The following is a 23070-nucleotide window of genomic DNA, read 5'->3' as shown; positions in this document are numbered from 1 at the left end:
AATAATTTTCCCAGCATGGGATCATAGTATAAGTATTCTTTCCAAACAAGTTTCACACACGAACATCAGCTGTAATACTGCAGGTGAAAATTAGGTCCATATTTGAACCTACTTGCTGTGTCTCATTTTCCCCCGAGAATCATTTCAAGTATTACTGGGTTATTTCCCTGTATGTTTAATGGTGTTTTATACATGAACAGTGCCTTGCAGTCAGGTGTCTGCAGAACTGGAGGCAAAATAAACCTTTTTTTCTTGAGATTACCACAAGAGTTAAAAAGAATATTTAAATCTTCATCCATATGAATGTGAGAACAGTTGAAAACACACTCAGGGCAACTCTGTAGAGCAGCAAGGCCCAACATAATAGAAATATGATTCTGCATTATAGACAGGGAGAGAGAAATAAGTGTAAAAAATAATGACCCAAGTCCAGAAGATTCTGCTCTTTCCTTATACTGACAAATTGCCTACAAACTACTAAGTATTGCTTAGGTAAAGGTTGAAAGTTTGAGCCCTAAATATATTCCATTCACACTGATGGTCTTCAACATTGGCTCCCTCTCCTCTTACCCTTCCCTCTCCTCCTCTGATGTTAATAATTAGGTACTACTTTTCATCTAGTGAATCAGGCCTCATTATCAGGATACCTTGAATCTATAGTGACGCATTTTGTCTTTACAGACATAGAACTGTGGGATTAATTTACTGGAATAGCTAGAGCAAGATGAATTTCACCTAAGGTGGCAGATGGCAGAAGTTGGGGAGGAATAGAAAAGACACTCTCTGTGACACTGCAGGATCACAGATTTCAGGGTTGAAAGTACAGAAGGGAATTCCTCGATGCTCAAGATCCCAGTTAGGCTGCTTACTTTCAAGGGACAAAACAGTCTCTTTGCTCCTCTCCTGTAGCACTGAGGGTGAGGGGAAAACAAAACAAAACAAAACAAAACAAACCCACAAAACCCTGCTCTGTATGCACTTTAGTAGGGAGTACCCAGAAGTCTTGAAAACAGCAGAGCCCACTTTCACATCAGCCTTCCCACCTTAGAAGCCCACATGAAGCTTTGCATGGCAGGTAAGCAAGCTGAGAAGCAGCATGTCAGTGGGATGAGATGCTGGCCTGACCACATACCATGCTCAGCAAAGCCTAACTGCTGACAGCAGGTTAAGCGGACATCCCTCCAGAGTGACAGAATGCCACGATCAGCACACTGTACAACTCGTGCAAGTGTGCAGAATTCAGGCCAGGAGCAATTCTGAAGCTGTTTTTTCTTAAAACCTACACAGGACACTCAGAATTAGTCAGGTTTCTCTACCACCCAACCTGTATAAATCTCCGCAAAATATTGACTGCTCTATCAGAAACGCCTTGGCAGATCATGTGTGCTCAGTATACCATTACTTTTTACTAGGTTTCATTTAAGCTGAGCTGAAATGAAAACATGATTGTGAGAGCCTCTAACTTGTAAAGATTTCCAATACAGTTTCGCAGTAGGTTGGTAAAAAGCTTCGATGTTGACTTATGGAGTGAAACACAATTACCACCAGGTGTTTCAAACATGCCAGCAACCATCAGCTCAAAGTTCTCATGAAAACAACAATTGCTATGCAAAAGTAATGTAGAGTGATTACATTTAGAGTACTTACGGCAAAAAGTAATTAATTAACGTGAGAAAGGCATGCAACCTCATTTTAATTCTTCCCCTAACAATGGCAATCCATATGCCAAATTTCATTCTAATTTCTTTCAAATGAAAGAAATTTTTTCTGCTGAGTGGTGCATTGACATGCCAGAAGGACAGGATGTCATCCAGAGAGATCTAGACGAGCTGGAGAGGTAGGCCTATGAGAACCTCATGAGGTTCAACAAAGCCAAGTGCAAAGTCATGCACCTGGGACGGGGCAACCCCTGGTATCAATACAGGCTGGGGGATGAAGAGATTGAGAGCAGCCCTGCAGAGGAGGACTTGGGGGGACTAGTGGACGAAAATCTGGACATAAGCCAGCAATGTGTGGGCACTCGCAGCCCAGAAAGCCAATGACTTCTGGGTCACATCAAAAGAAGCGTGGCCAGCAGGTCGAGGGAGGTGATTCTGCCCCTCTACTCTGCTCTGGTGAGACCCCACCTGGAGTGCTGCGTCCAGCTCTGGGGTCCTCAGCACAGGAAAGGCATGGACCTGTTGGAGCGGGTCCAGGGGAGGGCCACAAAAATGATCCGCGGGCTGGAGCACCTCTCCTGTGAAGACAGACTGAGAGAGTTGGGGTTATTCAGCCTGGAGAAGAGAAGGCTGCAAGGAGACCTTATTGCAGCCTCCCAGTACTTAAAGGCGGACTATAAGAAAGATGAGGGCAACCTCTTCAGCAGGGCCTGTTGTGACAGGACATGGGGCAATGGTTTTAAACTAAAGGAGGGTAGATTTAGACTGGATATAAGGAAAAAAATTCTTACAGTGAGAGTGGTGAAACACTGGCACAGGTTGCCCAGACAGGTGGTAGATGCCCCAGCCCTAGGAACATTCAAGGTGAGGTTGGACGGGGCTCTGAGCAACATGATGTAGTTGAAGATGTCCCTGCTCACAGCAGGGGGTTGGGCTAGATGACCTCAAAAGGTCCCTTCCAACTTAAACCATTCTATAATTCTATGATTCTTAATTGTTGTAAGATCTTTTGTGGATGTAACCCACTTGTGGAGGTATTCTAGGTACATCTTCAGATGACTGCTTATAGATTGTTTTGTCATGGTTTTTTTTCATATCTGCATAGCTCTCATACTATTAATTACAAAAATAAGAGCGAGAATGCTGATAGACTAAGGCCAGAAGGGACCACTGTGATCAGCAGGTCTAAATACTCTGTAACATAAGCTGCATTTTTTTCTCATAGCAGTGCTACCACCTAGTCCATATTTTGAGATTTAAATTCATAAAATCTTTTGAGAAATACTCAAATGTGGCTTGAAGCAAGATGAATATATCACTTTTTTTCATTAAGCATTCTATAGTTACTTATACTCATGGCTTAATGAAAAGACTTCCATTTCATTTACAGATTTTACTGTTAAAGCTTAATTTCACTGTACTGGATCTTGGTATCTCATCCACTCATTTAAAAGCAGCATAGCATCAGGTATTTTTCTCTCTGTATGGCTGTAAATAAGTAAATATACTGTAAATAAGCCACTTCTTAACCATATCCCTCTAAGACGAATTACTGACATTGTTCAGCTTGCGTGTTTGGGGATTTTTTTGTGCAAAAGCCTCCCTGTTTGCAGCAGTGCTCCCAGTGACACAACCCCAGGTACCTCCACAGCCTGCATTCATGATTCCAAGGTTATGCAAGTCCTTTCAGCTACACAGAGTTGCAGGTTATGTTTAATTAAACTGGCAATTTCAGAATCTTCATTTTCCAGTATAATAATCAGTTCTTAAGGTTTCCCTCATGATCTTCATTCCTAAATGTATGTGACTCTTCATTTCACTATATTAAAACTACCGGTTTGCCTGTGCTAAATTGTGAAATTCAGTGTAAAGCAATAGTGTCACGCCATCTCCTCATCCATTAAATGTCACACCTACAAGTCATCAGTGAGAATTTTGTACTTTCTTTCAGAATCCTTATATTAAACTTAAGCAGGCTGACAAATTCTCTACAGGTATTGCTAGAAACATCTATGGAGCTCAAATGATTTATTACTAAAAGAGAGATTTTATTTTTCTCAGCAAATTTTAAATATGGTTAAATGTTTATCAGGGAATGCAATAACCATGCAATGGAAATGGTGCAAAGTTTTCCAATGGGAGAACGCTGCACTCAAGGAAACAGTTCCATAAAATGAGACCTCAGCCTGCACCCAGTAAATGTATCTGGCCAAAGTGCACCCATGTATCTACAAATGCCCAGTACCTACGTATATACAAATGATCGTTTAAGAACTGCGCAGGAAAAATGAGTGATTAAAGTGCATGTCATTTTCAATGCATGCTGTAGCATTTACTTTTGTTTTAAAAAATACGTTTCCTTAGGTATAGGACTGATCATATTCTGGTTTCAGGCTCATCTAGCTGTTTTTACTGTATTGAAATAGCTATTGCTCAATGTTAATGCAAATCCACACACAAATACGCACAAACTTGCCTCCTTCTGAAAGTGGAGCCACATACAGGCTTTCATATAATAAAATAGGTTTGGATTTCACATCACTGGAGAGCTTTGTTTCTTTTCGTATTCAAATACATGGATCTGGCTCTGTTTGTATGTCTCTTGAGCAACAGGTAAATTACAGAGATTTAAATTGCAGTTCAATAAGAAATATCAATGAATTCCATAAATTTCATCTGACTTTTACCAGCCTGAATGAAAGGAGAACCACGCCTTAAGTACCACTTAAGTACTTGAAAATGAGAATGTTTTTTATATGAGTTAAATTTTCAAAAAGGTATTTTCAATCCATAATGACACCTAGCCATGAAACTCTGTTGAGTTTTGTGTACACTGTTTTTTTTCTGGAAGTTTTCCTGAGGGTGCTGCTTGCTTTTAAGTATTACGTAAACATTTTGTAAGAAAAGCATTTTGTATTTCATATTACAGAGATAAGCTGATGGTACAGACCTATTGAAAAAAAGTCACTTGAAAATTCATGCAAAGTACAGTATATCTTAAAACAACTGCATATTACTTATCATTCATTATACATTGAAACAAACACAGAATTTTAATTCTCTGGTCTTCAACATTTGTACCTGTAGTGAATATATTTAACACTAACACAAGCTCTGTAAAGCTAGAAGCTGTTGTTTTCTCTGCTTTTATCTTTTCCCAAAATGCCATAAATGTCATTAGGTTCAATGTGACACATCTTACTGTGAAGCAACCATGAGGATAACAATGTCTAAAACAATACATTCACAACATTATTTTATAAAAAGATCCCTCTGTCCCTTTCCCTACAATGCGGCATTTTAAGTAAAATTTACTTCACTGCAACACTAAATAAGCAAAGCTTAATATTTATCTCATATCTTTGTAATCTACAATAGTGTATGATTTTGTTACCTAGCTTAGACGTATGAAAAATACTAGGAAATCCTACATTTTTGATACAAGATAGAAAATTTAGGCAATTCTGAATGGTTACATTATTACATGTAATAAATGTGTAGTACATACTTCTGACTGAAAACTATGTGTAGTTTAATGACTCAGAAGCAGCCATTAAGCATTAGCTTCACTTTCAACTAAAATGATTACCTTCTTCATAATCAGTTAAATGGGTGATACAAGTACCTATGAAATTAGCAGAACAGAACATAGAGGTGAGCAAGTCCCATCATTTTTCAGGGTGTTTGCACGTGATGAACTGTATGTTGGTTAAGTGCCTTTTTTTTTCTTTTTCCATTTTGGATATGGATCATATTCTGATTTATGTATAGCAGTGCACAGTGTGCATCTGGATCCACACATATCTTAGAGGATGCAAAATGTATTTTAGGCTTTAGTAGTTGAAGAAGAGCACTGCTGTAATCTTTTTTGTCATACCTCAGACACCTACCCGCAAATAGGCAGGGCTAACATTGCACGAAACCTTGATGGAATAATTTTTACAATGAGGGTGGTGAGACACTGGAACAGGTTTCCCAGAGAGGTGGTAGTTGCCCCATCCCTAGGAACATTCAAGGTGAGGTTGGACGGGGCTCTGAGCAACCTGGTCTAGTTGAAGATGCCCCTGCTCACTGCAGGGGGGGTTGGGCTAGATGACCTCAAAACGTCCCTTCCAACCCAAGCTATTCTATGATTCTATGATTAGTTTTTACCGTTTCAAAGTTCCATTGGTGCAGTGTTTTAATGAGCTTTCTGCATCTTTTTAAGGCAAAAGGTAAAAACCATAAAATCGAAAATATAAAATTCAAAATTGGTTAGAAACCTGCTGCAACATCCTAATACACCTCAGAAAATGGACAGAACTGAGTTCCTTTCCAGAGCCAGCAAGAAAGGAGGCCCTCTCACATTAGCATGAGGTGCTGCAGAGATGCTACCTCTTCATGGGTCTTTCATCCACTCTGCAGAGAAAACTATGGCAAGGAGAGACTTCTACATTTCTTCACCAAAACACAGTTTTAAGATGGACTGAACAACTCCTACTAATAGATATGAAGGGATACACTAATTCTATCAGCAATTTTGAAAGTGCGCTGTATGTTTGAAACTTCAGGAGACAATCATGAAGCAGCACAAAGAGGTAGCATTTTGGCAGTACACGTACAATAAAATTTTAGGGAGTTTATAAAAACATATGGAGTTGCCATTTCTGTTACAGTTCTCCAATTCTCTCAATTTATGAGAAACATAACTTAAGACAAGTTGAAGTATTTGCTTAATGACACACACCCCCCTTGCTTTACTTCAAGAGGAATTTGAGTAATCATTCCTGTTGCCTATTTAGTTTTGTACAGAATAATATTTTCAAATTCACACAACAGGGTGGAATTCAGTGGGATTATTTATCTTTCTAGGAGTGTAAAATTCAGCCCTAGCCAGAGAAATCTGTTTTGGTTTTTTTTTTTTTTTCTTTTACTTCAGTGTACACTCAAATTAACCTTTCTGGTTAAAAAGATGTAAAAAAGCATATCGGGCAAGCAGGTGAGGTGAAACTTCTGCTTCACCCTCCACCAGAAACAATGATCCCTGCCAACAGGTTCAGAACTTGAAAGCAGACATTCAGTTGTAAGGGATCATTAGTGCCCATTCCCTGATTTTCTACCCCAAATTAGCCATTTTTGTGGCACGGCAACTTCCTCCCCAACAGTCCAGCTGCTCAGGGGTTAGACACAGTTCACAGCATACATTAACACTGTTTTCACATTCACAGCTTCCATGTTAGAGCTGACTATGACAAAGTCACACTAGAGACGCTGATGATCAAAAGCATGTTTTAGGCAGGAAATTGAGCTTCTGTGTGTCAGCTACTTCTTAAGGTTTCTCTGAAAAGTGAGGTGGAAGTTTTGCTGATACTCACCAGGAACCAGCTGGGGCCTTTCTAACTAGTTGTTAGCCCAGTCCAAACCCACTCCCTCATCCTTAAAATTTCAAAAAGATGTAGCTCCATTACTATCAAGCACTGGGTTTAAAATTATGTACAATTAAGGAAAAAAAAAAGCCTTTTCCAGATGAAATAATAAACTCGGCATGTTAAATTTATAGAATTACATATTTACATTGTAATTTTTTATTCAAAGTAATAAAACCACAAGCAATTTTTAAAAGGAATATAATTTTGAAAGCTGCAGAATCTCCGAATATGTTATAAATTCCGCTGAAGTCCAATACTGCTTCAACAATTTGAGTGATTAGTGGGTGACGAGGATCTGAGAACTCAAAGGAATTTCAATATTGTTCTAGGCTGTTTCCTAACCTCAATCCTAGCCCAGAAAATGCTTTCCTGCAGAGATTAGCCCTTCTTCTTGAACTGAGGGATTTTTTTCATATATTTTGTGTTCCTAGTAATGTCATCAAACTGTCTCTTCATATGAAAGAATGGACACAAACACCATGTGTGCAATAGCCTGTCTTCAGTATTAATTTGCTGATTCCAGGCAGACAATACAGACACATAGACATTTTCCTGTGAACTAACCCTCCATAGTTGATGTGGTTCCACCACTCTGAACTTTTTTATTTTAAAGCAAGTTTGTGGAGAAAAAGGAATCTGACAGAGCATCTGGCCAACACGACTTAGCATCTTCAAAGACCCAGACAAGGGTGTAGGACTGTCTTTGCACATGAAAACAAAGCCAGGGGAGTGGTGGATATGCTGGAGTGCAGGGATACCTTTCAGAGGGCTCTTGATAAGCTGGGAGAACGGAAGTAACAGCTAACAAATGCATGAAGTCCAACAACACCAAAAGCAAAGCCCTGAAACTTGGACTGGGACTCTGCAATTCTGCAGAAAGGACACAAGCGTGCTTGTAAAGCAGAAATTAAATACGAGTCAGCAGTGTACCCTTACAGCAATAAATTACTGGAATACTGGGCAGTATTTGCAAGAATCAGCCAGGGGTCAAGGGAAGCAATTAGTCTACTCAGTGTCCATGAGGCCACATCTGGGTGTTCAGTTTTGAACACCCCAGTTCACAAGAGAGATGGGTACACTGGAGGAAGGCCTGTGGAAGGCCACTAATCTGGCCAGGCAGCTGGAGCACAACAGATGAGGAGAGACTGAGTGTGATACATTGTTTCAGAAGAGAAGGTTAGGGGGAAATTTAATTGCCATCTTAAATTACGTATTAGTTAGGTAGAAGGCTTAAGTACACAGCAAAAGGACAGAAGGCAGCCGTCACAATCTACATTATGAGAAATCCCAACTCAGGATAAGAAAAAACATTTTAGTGAGGGTGATTAGGCACTGGCACACGTTGCCCAAAAATACTGTTGAATTGCCATCCTGAGAAATTTTCAAAACTTGCCTAGACAAGGAAGTGATCCAACTCTGAAGGCAGCCCTGCCTTGAGAGGACGTCTGGAGGCTCCTTCAACTTAATTTACCCTAGGAGTCTATGGGTCATTAATAAAAAAGATAAAGGCATATCTTACTCCAGCTAACAATAACATTCTCAAAGGACTGAGTGCCCTTCCGCTATTTCTTTAGTGGCTTACCACTTAAAGACATATTAAGTATTTTTATAAAATTGCTGAAACTACTCATCTTATTTAAGAACTTGCAGAATTGGACCATTTAGCTTACATACTTGGTATTGTTTTGAATGCATCTTTCTGAATTTTTCCAATTTAGAGCTACATGATATCAAGCCTCTCCTACAACTTTTAAGAGAACGCTATTTTTTGAACACTTAAGCATTGCCCGGAGTTGCTTCATGGAACATAATATTTTAAAACATATGTCTATATTGCACATTTAAAATGGTATCTCCTCCTCAAAGTCTATAAAGTTAAAACATATACACACACGCACATGCAACACATGAAGAAAAGCTTCCCTCATATAGACACAAATCCTCATTTTGGTACAACTACATACAGGCCATAAACAAAAACCTTATATAGCATACACAAAAGTTCTGTGTATACAGTAAGGCAGGCATATGAAGTGGAAAAAAGTCCATCATTTCTCGGTATGTTACATTAAAAAGACAGCTAAACAGATAAAATTAGCATTTCTTGCCTAAAGCAATTGCCTCAATTTGTACATGGGTTGTTTCAACTCCAAATCAGAGCCCATCTTTACTTTAAAAAGAGAAAAGGCCTTGTCGAAACAATCTGAAGAGAGAACAAAAGTTTTCCTCTCTGAAATCATAATACTACTGTATTTATTACCCGTAAGACAGAAAATTTAGCCATATCTTCATTTCGGTAGAGTAAGATGTCAGGAAGTTGCTTGTCCATATCAACATTTCCTTCCTGTATATTTGGATGTTTACACACCATATGCTTAGTGAGTAAGAATACAGACATAGCGTCTCCAAGATTTTTTCTCAAGTATCTTTTAAAGGTCCAAGAGCTTCATTTGACAAAGCTATCTAAGATACAAAGGATCAGCCCAGTTTTCTTTCACACCAGTTTCACAAACTTTTGCTACAAATGCAACGTCAGTACATTAAATACCAATTGGCTTTATCACGATGAACCCAGGATAAAGCTCATTGTGCTTTGTTTTCTAGATGTTTAGTTCACACACATGAAAAGCAAACATACAGGACTTCTTAAAGTTCACACATGTGTGCAGCTGGTAGACGGCGGCGTATCTATCCGGCTTTTGTTTTCCTTAGCATCATTCAGAGGTGACTTGTCACCTATCTGGCATTTGAAGACTTGCTTGTAGGCCTTCCTAAAATTTTCAGAGAGAAATGCGTATATAATCGGATTCACAGAAGAATTGCTGTAAGCCAGGCAGTGTGCAGCTACTCGGAAGAGAAAGGAGGCTTGAGTCAGTGGGAAATCACCAAATTCAGCCCAGAGATGAATCACGTGATGCGGCAGCCAGGAGATGCCAAAAACCACTACCACCACCAACACAGTCTGTGCTGTCTGAGACAGGGAAAGGAAAACACAGATGTCTGATGAGCACTTGAAGAATCAGCTTTAAACCTGCTTCAAAACCATTGGGGGTGGGGGGAGGGTGGGGAAGGTATACTGACAGAGAACACACTTTGGAATATTTATTACTGATTTTACTCCATTACCTATATGGGCTTTATTTTGCATGGTGAACTACTGCAAGGAGAACCTTAGCCTTGAAAATCCCACAGCAAAAGGCAAATGTATAACTTTGCTCAAAGGTCAAGAATGGTGTTCCCAATTCCCTGCACAAAAGCCTAGCCTAGTCTAAAGTGGACATAAGCTTGATGCAAAATAATTATAACATAGGTCTTCGGGAAATCTCATGAGATCTAACGATCTGTATTTTAGTATGGTGCACAAGGATTTCTGACCAAAATTTCAAGAGAGATCTATTATACGTGAAGGCAGCTAATGGAAGAGCTTAGAGGATTCTAACACTTTGCCCAAGAGTCTATAAGGAGCCAGGGCTTTTTTGAAAGTCTGTCCTTTAAACATAAAATTTCCACGTGGGGAGTCATATAACAACATTCTGGGATACAAAGAGGGGAAAAAAAGAGAAAAGTAAGGAACTTGAAATTTCTGGTGATCGCACATTGTCAAAACTAATCTGGAAATTAAAGCTCACCACCAGGCACTGAATCCAGAAAAAAGGAACATGAAACACCCTCAGTGCTGCGTTCTGGCTCTACTTTTGTTGTCTGGATGGGTCTAATGAACTTTATGGCCCTTCCTCCATAAACATTATAATTTCTATATTAACACTTTACAACACAATTTTTCAGATAGGTTAGGCTCTTCTTCACAAGTAAAACTAACCCAGTGGCCACATAGTGATAAATAATGCAGCACAGAGAATATCTACACTTTTCGCTAGTTTATTGAACTTGATCTGTACTTCTTGAATTGATTAATGCTTGATAATAATTCAGACTGACCTACCTGATCACAACATGATTTAACTTATAGAAGCTTACATAAAAAAATAGTTTGATTTCTGTGGCAACAGGCCAAAATAACTTATGACAGATACTGCTGTTGGTTAGCAAAATCTCACAATAGAAACCAAAGGACATTATATCTGTAGTAGATATAATTTGTTTAGTTTCAAGGGTTCATCTGTTTTCACAAGCTGTTCCTCTACTTAGCCCTATGGAGTTTAAGTCAGTTGCCACTAACATACAGCCACATAAATATTTTCTTGTTCAGGCCTCATCAGGAGAATATGTGCTAGCAAGGAAGAATAAATTAAGAGCAGGTCATTCTCTGACCTTTTCAATGTGTTAATATTCCAATTGAAAACACGTTGTCTGGATACCGCATGCACAATTACTTCAAAAGAGGCATATTACTTCAGTTTCTTCAAAATTCCCCGAAAAATTACAACAGGAAAATCACTGACTCCAACAGACTGTATAGATGCACTTGAAAGCAGAGGTTGACCCTGTGTCTCTTGTAACTATTTTACTTAAGGTATTTTGTATCTGCAGAATAAGTAATTTTGCATTAGGAAACCTCACAACATCTGTTTTATCCCATTATTCCTCCTAAGCCTAACTTCAGAGCTTACCTTTCCAAAATCATCACTATACCTTGCAACCAAGGTAAGACTAAAGGGCAGCTCTTGTTTTCCTAATGGGAGCTTTCTTAGGGTTTCTCATTAGCAAATAAAACCCACCTGAAATACATGACGTTAATATCAACCAAATTTGTGACCAAAAAGCATGAAAAATAGCATTTAGGCACATTCATATTTTTCATTAACTTTTTTTCCACACACAGAGCAAATTAATTTTAAGATTCTACTACTGAAATTTTCATAAAGGTTTGGATAAAGCTAGAAATGTATAACTGAGCCTGAAATGCATTCTTAACAAAACAGGAAGAAGGAAAAGAAGAAAGATAAAGTAATCAGAGAGAGACAGCACACTAGAGAAAACAGAGTTGCTTTGAAAAACACGAATTAGGCCTTACTATCAGAAACTTATTTTATTGGGCAAAAAATGTTTTGGGCTGCCTTTTTTTTTTCCCCTTTCATTACCAAACCCTGATATTTCCAAACAGTCTTGGGTATGTCTGTAATGCTTTTCCCCAAAGCTACGAAAGCTATTTCCTAGCCAGCTCTGATATTTATTTGCAGTTTTTAAGAGTTAGTGTTTAGAGGACATGCACAGATATTTCCAGTGTGAGAATAATTTAGATGAGAGTAGAGACGGCAATATACAGAATGCCTTTGAAAACCACACCTTTGGCCTTGACCACATTAAGTGCAAAAGTATGTCAGTTAAGTATTTTACAGAATCAGGGTCATAAAGCTTTCAATTCTAGGAATTAAAATCTACTGACTAGGATATTTTTCAAAAAAATAGAGAATGCATAAATAATAGATTACTTGTTCCCTGCTGAGCCCCTGTATATCTCATTTACATTGCAGACAGTCTGCATGCCCATATGGTAATAGTGATCAGATCAAATGAAGAGCTATAGCCTAAGGGGTTTTTCTGACTCCACATTCATAAACTGAGAAGTTAGTCAAATGACTACTGTGGTCAAATCTGCTCAAAAATCAGAACCATATTACATTAACTGACAAATTCAATATATAAACACATCTTTCAAATATTGTTCTAAATGACAAAGCTTATACTCTGCTTTAAAGACCTTTCACAGTTCTACTTGTAACCAGTATAAAATTTGTCTTGAATATAACAGAGGAAAAATGTTTTGTGGAAAATCAATAAAAGAACTGTAGAATCATTAAAAGTCTCTTATTAGACTCCTATCAGGAAGCACAATAAAGCTCATTTTAAAGTCTCATCATATACCTAGGAATTCTTCATAAAACACTTAAAAAAATCAACTAGTTAAAAAAATAAATAAAAAATATTTATGAGTTGGGGAAAAATGCCTGTGAGGCAGAAAAACCCATTTAATATTAGAGACAGGTTGTCTCTCCATGTCTAAATTTCAGATGCTCTGGTGTTTGAAATACAGGGATCTCAGCCAATGGCTTGATGCACTGCGATGGAAAACTTGGATCAGAAAAGATTCCAATCCTGCTAAGTTCAGAGAGACACTGAACATGTCATTAAATACTTAATTTCAATTCCTTCTCTCCATTGCATCTTTGGCAACAATCAACATAATACCAAATTAGTTTAGCCATAAAACTAAAATATAAACAAATAAATATCAGTAATGAAAGCAATCTACCTTTTTCTTGGACGCTTCTGACTTCTTTGACATGTTTCTTAACTTTTTATGCAGATGATTAAGAACCTGAAAAGATTAATTTGCATCTTGTATTTCACCATATTCTAAAATTCAAACCCATATATTCTAGAATATGCTCTCCAGTACTGCATGAGTCGCTTACAAACACTGCTGATCCAATTTACACATTTCAAAAGTGCACAGTATAAAATCCAAAGGAATTATGTTTCTGCATCCATGTGAATCAACAAATATGAAGCCGACCACAATCGAATTCACATATAAAAATTCAGGTGTATTATGCAACAAATGCATGTTACAAATGAACAAGGCAACAAATGGAAACCTATCATGCACCTAGAATTAGCAATCATTCTTCTTCCATAAAAATGTCAATGCTTGTTAATGTAGAATGACCTTTACTTCATGTAACATAAAAAGTGTATGTTTTGAGTCAGAGCTTTTCTGAGTCACCTGCATAATTTGCTTTCCTCAGATGGATGTTTGGTTAATATAATCAGGGTGATGGCGCTATTTGATCTTCTAAAGCCCAGGCTTTCAAAAATAATTTATACTAAAATGTATCTCACATGAGGCGTGACCTTTATCAACAATTTGATGATACTTGTCATGTACCTTTCACAAGTAATTTTTTAAAAATATGTCTCAAAAAGACTCATCATCCAAGAGCAGGGTCCAAATTTTAACCTAATGATTTACACATAAGATTTTGGATAGTGAATGCACAGAGGTGAATTCCCTGCTTTATCTGCAGTCATTATTAACTGAATCTAATATATTCATATGTCGTGATTTGTAGGCATGGGGGGCAGGGAACAGCTGAATGTGTTTAACAAGTTGTAAAACATAAAGAATTAAAAAAAAGGAGATGCTTAATTAAACTCAAGGGTTTCATTAAAATATGGTAAGAGGAATTTTTTAGAGAGAGTGTCAGAGTGTAGAGCTCAAGTTAGATGACGATGATGGTGTTAGGATGCACTTTACATAGCTCTAAGATGAACTGAGAACAATTCAATAGGTAAGATCATCCAGGATGAAAAGGATTTTTTTTAAGGAATATACACCTAGATTTTAGGGCTTATAAGGAGACTTCTTGAGGTGGGGAAAAGGGTATAAATTCTACTTCTCTTATGTCATCTGGGGACATTTTCTCTGTTTCCTTTGGGATGCACGGGTAACAACTGCCAGGACAGAAACCAGACAAGATGGCCTATAGCCTTGATCCCACTCTGGCATTTGAGTCTTAGAAACATACATAAAGAATTAAAAGAAATGAGATGGTATTTGTGAATAACCATAGCTCATCAGTGGATACCACTTTTTACATATCCACTCTTGGCTACCAGTGAACCACAAGCAACAATAAAAATAAAAATCACTTGTGGCCGCTTAATATGGGAAGTGCAGTCCATTCGTACTTATCTGTGCACTGACATGTTTGTGCATGAAAGGCTCAGCCCTTCATGCTTTCCCTATTCTGAAACTCTAGCCAAGTTGCTACCAAGGCTAACCTGAGCTCAGGAAAGGCAGGAAAAAAAAAAGTGTTTTCTCTGAAAAGTTCTGGGTTTGGCTTCAGCACTTCTTTCTGCTCCAGGATGAAGCAGACCAGAAGGAAGGGACAGAAGAGCCCCCACAGTCCAGCAGAAGAACAGGGAGATGATCCTCTGGCTCACACACCCTTTATTCACCTGACAGCACCATGTACAAGACAGCTGAATTGCTTAGTCTGTGGGTGAAAGTGTAACAACAACAAAAAAAGAGCGTGGGAGAAATGCCGCAAAGTTCACTTTGCACCACTGCTGCTTCACCTCTCACACCTCCTTCATGTAACTTATGATAGGCTGTTTCTACTAGACCTTTGCAAATCCCATCACCTGCCACCCAGAGACTGTACTGTGCTGTGATTTTCCCTACAGCCCAAAATTAAAGTCAGATAATCTCTTCCCAGAAATCAGAACTGAAAAATCTTCTTTTAAAGTTACAAACACTTTTTTTTTCTTTTGTTCTGAAACTTTGAGCACAAAGTTTTGCATTGCGTCTCTCTCCAGCCAATGAAAGATGGAGCAGACAAAGCTGTTAAGTTGGATATTTGGGGGGCTGGTGGTGTTGAAGATTTAGATGATAACCTTCCAACGAATCCTTCTCAATTTCCCCTCTTTTAGATTATATACATATTTCATAAAATAAGTCTCTGCAGTAAAAACATGCTGGCTCTACGTGGTGGTGTACCAGATGGTACGCAAACCAGCAGCAAGAGAAATAGGCAGAATTTAATTACCTGTCAACAGCAGTGGAACAGCACTCAGACACCTATGCAGGACACCATGGAGGGATATTAAGAGCTATGTTTATGCACAAGCACTACAAGGCAAATCAAAGACACGTCTCCTCACTGCCCTGTTCAAATTACCTCTTCTCTGGGCCAATGAATAATCAATTGTTCCTCTAACAGCCACTGTCACTTCACCTGAATGAATAATAATTTTACATGTGCCTCTCATTTTGGCTCAGTTTATTTCTCTATGGAAAGTCTTTCAAAATATCCACTAATAAATTTACACATGCATTTTTAACTCACAGAATGAAATACCTTGCTAAAAAACAGGTCACAGCCTTTTCCAATAAGGTGTTACATTTCTGAAAAATTCAGCTCTGTGGAAAAATTAAGTCTTTACATGAAGCTTTTCTAACTCCAGCTTTCATATACCTGTTGATCAGAGAGCCTGTCTGGCTCTTGGGGAAGGAACAGCTTTTCTTTTTTTCTGGAGATGAGGGTGGGTGCTGCGGGAAGAAAGTTATGCTGTTGTGAAAGAGGGTGTAAGGACACTTGTAGGATCATAGAAGTGTGAGAAGGTCCAGGCTGGTCCGGACCGTACTACCACAACTACCACTGATGGCATTTGGGAGGCCCTGGATTCTGCCTACAAACTATCAATTTCTTAATTTTTTTTTTTTCTGCAGTTGTTTCAGAGACTACCTCCAGATGGTTTGAGAGCCCAGGCTGAGGGACTATGACCAAAACAAGTTGAAAAGGGGATTTTTCCAATAGGGGAAAGAGTTAAAAAAAAACTTAAACTCTCTGTGCCTATTCACAGAGGTCTACCAAACAGTATAAAAGTTTGAAGTCCACACTTGTTGCAAAGTGTGTTTCCTGTCTGGCTATACAGACTGACTACACCTTCATTATCAGCCATTGAAAATCATGCAGAAGGAAAGACTGCCCATGGTCATTATCTAATAAGAATGAACTGCTTGTTTAACAGAGCTATAATGCAAGCATTACCTTATGAGCCACATTTTATAATATGAACCTGATTTAAATTCAAGTGCCATTGCCTGCGATCCATTTTTTAAAATAATGATGCTACTTCTATTGTCACAACATATCCTTCACCCTCTTTTGTTTAATAGTGTGTCACTAATGTATCATACCCTTTATTTTTTCTTTTCAGTGCAGTTTAATAAAGTTTTCCCTGGCTGCTCAGCAAAATTTAAGGTATCATATCTTTAGACAAAAACCATATAAGCTTGTATTTTATGTTGAGGGTCCTACTTTTTGTGGCTTACTTTTAACCAAGTCTATAAATCATACATGTCTTTTGTGAATTCATAATGTTCAGAATGATAGATAATAATGGAAACATTCTTAAGGCAATAAATATTTAAAAAAAAAAAATTTTAACATTATACATCTATTAAAGGAAAAGTTTGCTAATGATTTTAGGTGCCCAACCTAAAAGTTTGATTGAAGGAGGCCTAACTTTCAAGGACTGAACCCTCATAACTGGGTACTCAAAAGCAGAGACACCCAAAATGAGTTGTCACATTGCATCACCCTGGCAGATGTCAACTGTTAGAAGCTCACTGGGAATCATTTATCACTTTGCCCTTTAAGAACACATTAGTGAGCAAATGTTGTAACAATGTTACAGTACACATAGAAAAAGTCAGTTATAAATAAATATGATCAGAAATACGGTAAGCAATTTAAAAATAAGAATACAGGCTGTCTAGAAGTAGGTAGCACTGTAACTCAACTAATAATGATATATTCACTGCTCCTCTGGCTGGAGTAGTAAGCTCCTTGCAAGACTAGTTCTGTGAGCCAGCAAAAGCTGGTTGCCTATGGATTTGTCATTTCTTGACTGTGTTCCCAAAAAGATGTGTCGTGTCTCCTCCAGAAGTAGAAGCTACATAAGACCTCTTCCCCTATGGCTTGCCTGTCGTTTAACAGCTGAGTGCAAACTGACTCCTTAAAGGAGAGAAGATGGAGACTCTCCTCCTCCTTCATTGACTCCTGTTTCCTCAAAACTAGGGACATATCATTCCTTTGGATATTTTCACTCCTCTGTCAAATTTGGTTGAAACTAACACAAAGTTATTTGTGGGAGAGAGGAAACAGGTAGCTGTACACATGCATGGCGCAGAGCATGATCTCATAAATCTCTGCCTTATAGAGCACATCACGTGAGACTTCCAGTTCTGATTTTGTGGGAGGATGCTGTTTCCAAATACCTAGCGCTATTTCAGGACTTCCATAGGTTGCAACAGTCTAGCTGGCCACTGGGGAAGATACAAATCTCCCCTAACACAATTTAAGAGAGAGTGAGAAAGAACTCGGCTCCCTATTAGAGTGCCTAAAAAATGAGACTTTCAAAACGGAAAGTTCAATTGCAATTTGCTTATAAGAGAAACAGAACGACCTTAAAGGAGTCTGGAAAAGGCATTATATTCAAATAGAGAAATGAGTCTCCTTTGTCTTAATCTGCTGTATCAGAAGATTGCATTATTTAGCTGATCCACAGTTCATGAAAACCAGTGAAGTACATAAGAAAGTAATGCATTTATTTCTATAATACTTCTGAGGCTATTACACAGCAGCGATCCTCTAACCCTGCATGCATCCAGAAGCCAAAATACTTGTACTTCATAGTACTGTAGTGACATCAGTAAAAGCTCGTGGTGACCACTCTGCTGGAGACCTGTGAGACTAGCAATGGCTTTGACAAATCTAAAACTTCAGCTCCGAATTTCAACTCCTGTCATCCTTAATTCCTCCTCACTCTGCCCCACATGCCAAAATACTGCAGCTGGAGATTTGCCAGTGGCTCCTAATGAGGGCAGGAGTGAGCCTTGTTGCTGCAGGGTACACATACCTTGAACAGCCTTATACAAGAAGTGGCATTTTTCAGCTTCGTTGACACTGGTAGGAATACCACATATCTCCTAGGTGTCTCCTAGAACTCATCCCTTCAGTTTGGGTCCTCCAGCCTGACACCATGGCAAGTAGGTAGTACATACAGGCTCAAAACACATCACCAAGAAAGGGTGAGATCCTAGCCTCGGCAGTAATTTAAGCACAAGATTTTAGCTGTAACTTTGAGTGGCCCTGATTTTATTAACTTGTTCTGGGCATGTATTTTATGTAGAGTTGTTTGGGTTTTGTTTGTGGTTTTTTTTTTTTACACTACATATTCATACTAATATTGAGGTACCTACTTTAGTAGTGGTGCTTTGTGACAACATGGTGTGATGTATTGACTATGCTTACATTTTATTAAGTATATTTCTCCCCCCCCCCACTACGCAGTACTGTTATAATTTTGAAAGACTTGTTGTCAATCTTTTGTCATATAATTAGACTTTGAAGGCTGGTACTTTATGCCGAAACTGAAGATGCTTTGGCTTTGAAAAACACAAGTAAGAATTCTTAATAGCTGAAAAGCTCCCTCTGCACACATTTGGTAAGTCTCCCTGAAATATGTAATATTTTCTGAAAACTCTGATGATCTATGGCTACACCAAGTTCCATCTCTCTCACAGCTCAGTCATATTCACCACTGTAGGTGAAATACCAGTGTGTTCACCCAGGGGAAACAGAATTCAGTTTATGTACTAAAACATGTATTTGTTGTCCATTTGTTAGGTCCGACTTGTTTCATTACAAACAGTAATTTAGAAATATTGTCCTTTGAGTTCTGCGTAATTCCATCTTAGCAGAGTTGGATGCCATTCTATCCTTAATTTGCACATGACAATTAAGTTGATTTAATACATATGAAACTGAACAGAACATGAAATTATTTGTTCAAATTGAATACATTAATTGCATCTGTTTAACTTGCAAATTAAAGAACTGTCTTCTCGACACTTAAGCAGTCCTTATTTGCAAGAGCAGACCTATTCTCTCAAACGTAAATGACTGCCTAAGGAGAAATCTTGCTTCTGAAGGCTGCTGGCACAGAAACAGGAGGATCTCTGCCCAGTTAAGCAGGTAGCAGCCAGTGCTCCATATCCTGTCCAGCAGCAAGCAGTGGACCCTGCGCTGAAGGCTGCAATTAATATTCACAGAACCATGTGGCAGTTTGCCTGAGCAGAAAAGCCCTTAAGTATCATTATTCAGGCACCCTTACTTACTGCTTCTTCCTACCCAGGTCCTCAAGCACTGTTCCCTAGCACCACCTGCCCTTGATGAAGTTAGAAGTAAATCTCCCCTCTACTCCAACCGGGTCAAAACAGGGCTCCCAGGGACCAGGCAGCACGATGCACCTTTTGCTTTTAACATGTTAACTGGATCAGACCAAACTGGTGGATTTGTGTCATTTTTAAGTACACTGCATTTTAAAGAACTTTGTCTGAAGCCTGAACAACTTGTGGCTTTGTTGTACTTTGAGTTAAACTCCTCATACAGCACTGCAAGAAACAGGAGAGTTGTGTTGACAGAGAAAGCAGCAGAGCACTGGGGCTTCTTAGCATTTTGCAACATGGAAATATGGCAGAGGGGACCCCCAGTAATCACCTGAACAAACCCCTCTCCCCGCCCCATGCAATCCCTGTCCTGACCTTCCTGTACCACACACACACGTCCCCCACAATCATCCCTTGGTTATAAAACCTGCCCTCTCCCTTTGCGCCACAAACTCACCCCCTGTCCAGTTGCCTCCTGACGGTGCCATGTCCCTACATGTGCCCAGGGATGTCCCCGCAGCTCAAGGACACGCACCACCACCCCATCCCTTTTACATACCCTTCACCACTACCTGCTTTGCCCCACCTTGGCATAGCAGAAGGAGATGAGCAGCAGCGGGAGCAGATAGCCGAAGACAAATGTGCAAACCACGTACATCTTCTTGTGGCCTGGGTTGGGCCAGTGCTCCCAGCAAAAGGTCTGGTTGCTGGTGTTGCGGTGGAACAGGCGCTGGTGGTGAGCCACCGGTGAGGCCATGGCAAAGGAAAGCGCCCAGATGAGCCCCACGCCCAGCAGCGCGTTGCGGGAAACGCGCAAGGCCGAGGAGCGTCGGGAGTGCACGATGGCCACGTAGCGGTCCACTGACATAGCTGAGAGCGTGAAGATGCTCACCAGCATGGACACTGTGAAGAAGTAGTGCATGAACTTGCAGATGAAGGCACCCAGCACCCAAGAGGGGAGGATGTAGACAGTGGACTGGAAAGGGACGCAGAAGAGCAGGTAGGCCAGGTCGGCGATGCTCAGGTTGAGGATGAAGATGTTGGTGGTGCTGCGGCGCTTGCCTGGCTTGCTCCTCGCCAGCACCGTGATCACCAGCGAGTTGCCCAGCACCCCCAGGGCGAAGATCAAGCCGAAGACGATCAAGGTGATGAAGTTGTCGATGCCGATACCGAAGAGGAGCTTCTCCTCCGCCTCCGGCAGCCCGGAGAGGTTGAACTCCCCGCGGGGCGGCTCTGCCCCAGCCCGGGACCGGTTGAGGGGCGCCGCCGCAGGTTCCCCCGGCTCCATCCTCTCCCCCTTGCTCGCCGGCCAAACTTTCCGCGGGCGGCCAAGGGGAGCCGCCACTCCCCGGCACCGCCGACCGCGGCGAGCCAGGGGCAGCAGCCCCCCGCCAGCGCCGGCCGGCGGCGGGGACGGAGGGGGGGAGGGAAGGAGGGAGGGAAGGAGGGAGGGAGGTGCCGCCGCGGAGGGCTGAGCTCCCCGGGGACGTCTCCGTGGGGAAAGGAGGGGTGAGGGGTAAGGCGTGAGGGGCGAGGGGATCTCCACACGCCCCCCCCTACCCCCACCCCCCACACGCACCCGGTTTAGCTGCAGTTGCCTCGGCGGGGGCCCGGGGCGGCAGCCGGAGCGTGGGCAGGGAGCAGAACCGACGGGCCCCGGCCCCGGTCCCGGTCCCGGTCCCCACCTCGGAAAACTTGTCTCTGCTTTTTGGCTTCGCTCCTCGGGAGGCTCAGGAGGCGAGTCTTCCAGCACGGCCGGCTGGAGCGGCGCTAGGCGGGTCCTGCTCGGCTTAAATGAACTCTCTTGCAAGACAGAAATAATTAAGCGCCTGCGTAAACCCACCTCAAGAGGTAGCCGGCAGCAAGAGTTAGTCCAGAGTCCACGCCGCCTATGCTCGCTGTTTTCATCCCTTTCACGGGTTTTCATTAATCGTTCTGCGATACGCAGTAGCCCACAGGTGGCAAACCTCCTTACTCCTTCCAAAAATAAAGTAAAGGAAACGAAGGTCTGGCCGCTCCTCACGCTCAGCCCACGAAGCCCGCCTTGCAAAGCCCGGCCGCTGCGCGCCCCCACCCCCGGGAGCCGCAGGGCGAGCTTCGGCAAAGCCGGTCCTTTCGGCACCGAAGGAAACGTAAAAACTTCCTCCGGGGTATGGAGGCGAGTTCTTCTAAACATTCACACAGGCACATCCACCTTGCGGACGGAAGAGATTTGCCTGAGGGTTCGTAAACATTTGTTTTCAAACCGCCGGTCAGCGAGGTACAGCTGACCGCGTCGTGTTTTCTCTCTCTTCCCCAGGGATCTCGGCTGCGAATTGTTAAAACCCGCTTTGTGATACAGGGCGCAGGCTGGGCACACCCGGCGGAGGGCACAGCCTGGGAGAGGCGAGGATGTTTCAACCAGCGCCCTATTTACTGAGGGGCTCAGCCCGGCTCTCCTGCGGGAGCAGCTGGGACAAGCAGGACTGCCCAGATGTGCAGCTGCAGGCAACCAGCTTTTGCTCGCTTATTTTGCAGCCCACAATTTGACTGGCTTTTTTTACCTTTCCTTTTGCTAGGATCATAGAATCATAGACTGCCCTGAGTTGGAAGGCACCCGCAAGGATCAAGCCCAACTCCTGTCCCTGCACAGGACAACCCCAAATTCACACCATCTCTCTGAGGGCGTTGTTCAAGTGCTTCTTGAATAGCATCAGGCTTGGTGCCATGACTGCCTCCCTGGGGAGCCTGTTCCAGTGCTCCACCACCCTCGGGGGGAAAAGCCTTTTCCCAATATCCAACCAACACCTCCCCTGGCACACCTTCCTGCCGTTCCCTCGGGTCCTAATACACGCTATCCTATCCTAATACATGCTATCCTGTAATGCTACTTATATTGAGGCATCTGAGCAGCTGCACATCAGCTGACTGCAGAGCTATTGACTTCTGCAGATCTAGATTTTAATTAAACTTATGTATGGTCTAGTCCATTATGTTGAAAGGAACACGTAATGGGAGAGCACAATTCAGTTTCTATAGATCTGAGAAACTTTTATTTGGATTGACCTGTTTTCTATGTCCATTGTAACTCAGTTTAGAAGTTACAAATGTATCAAGCAAAAATAAACTAGTAAAGATTCCTGAAAGACTAGTGGGTTTTTTTTTCCTTCATCACTTTGTTGACGTGTTTGATTACCATGCAAACCTCTGTAAGGGATCTGAGAATGGACGTTGTTAAACATTTCTAGAATATATCCGATGTTGTGGACTTTTGGGGAATGCTCTGAGTATATTGTGAAAATTATTAGAAGTTTCTATGGAT

General features: G+C 41.0%; 1 protein-coding gene across 2 annotated transcripts; it reads right to left on the bottom strand.

Annotated features, from left to right (window-relative positions):
- Positions 1 to 2076: 2076 nt before the first annotated feature.
- On the bottom strand, positions 2077 to 22043 carry GALR1 (galanin receptor 1). Of its 2 annotated transcripts, XM_009503837.2 has the most exons (3): positions 20356 to 22043; positions 13281 to 13346; positions 2077 to 10037 (listed from the first exon to the last, which is right to left on the bottom strand). In XM_009503837.2, exons 1-3 carry the CDS (start codon positions 21943 to 21945, stop codon positions 9720 to 9722), a joined length of 1974 nt encoding a protein of 657 aa, XP_009502132.2. In that variant the 5' UTR covers positions 21946 to 22043; the 3' UTR covers positions 2077 to 9719. The 2 variants fall into 2 exon arrangements, with proteins under 2 accessions (XP_009502132.2, XP_064299203.1); XM_064443133.1 differs by lacking the exon at positions 13281 to 13346.
- Positions 22044 to 23070: the final 1027 nt, after the last annotated feature.

The sequence above is a fragment of the Phalacrocorax carbo genome, chromosome 2 (genome assembly GCF_963921805.1).
Source record: "Phalacrocorax carbo chromosome 2, bPhaCar2.1, whole genome shotgun sequence".
NCBI classification, from domain to species: domain Eukaryota; kingdom Metazoa; phylum Chordata; class Aves; order Suliformes; family Phalacrocoracidae; genus Phalacrocorax; species Phalacrocorax carbo.
Note: the sequence above shows the minus strand (reverse complement) of the source record. Positions and strands in the feature narration are given on the sequence as shown.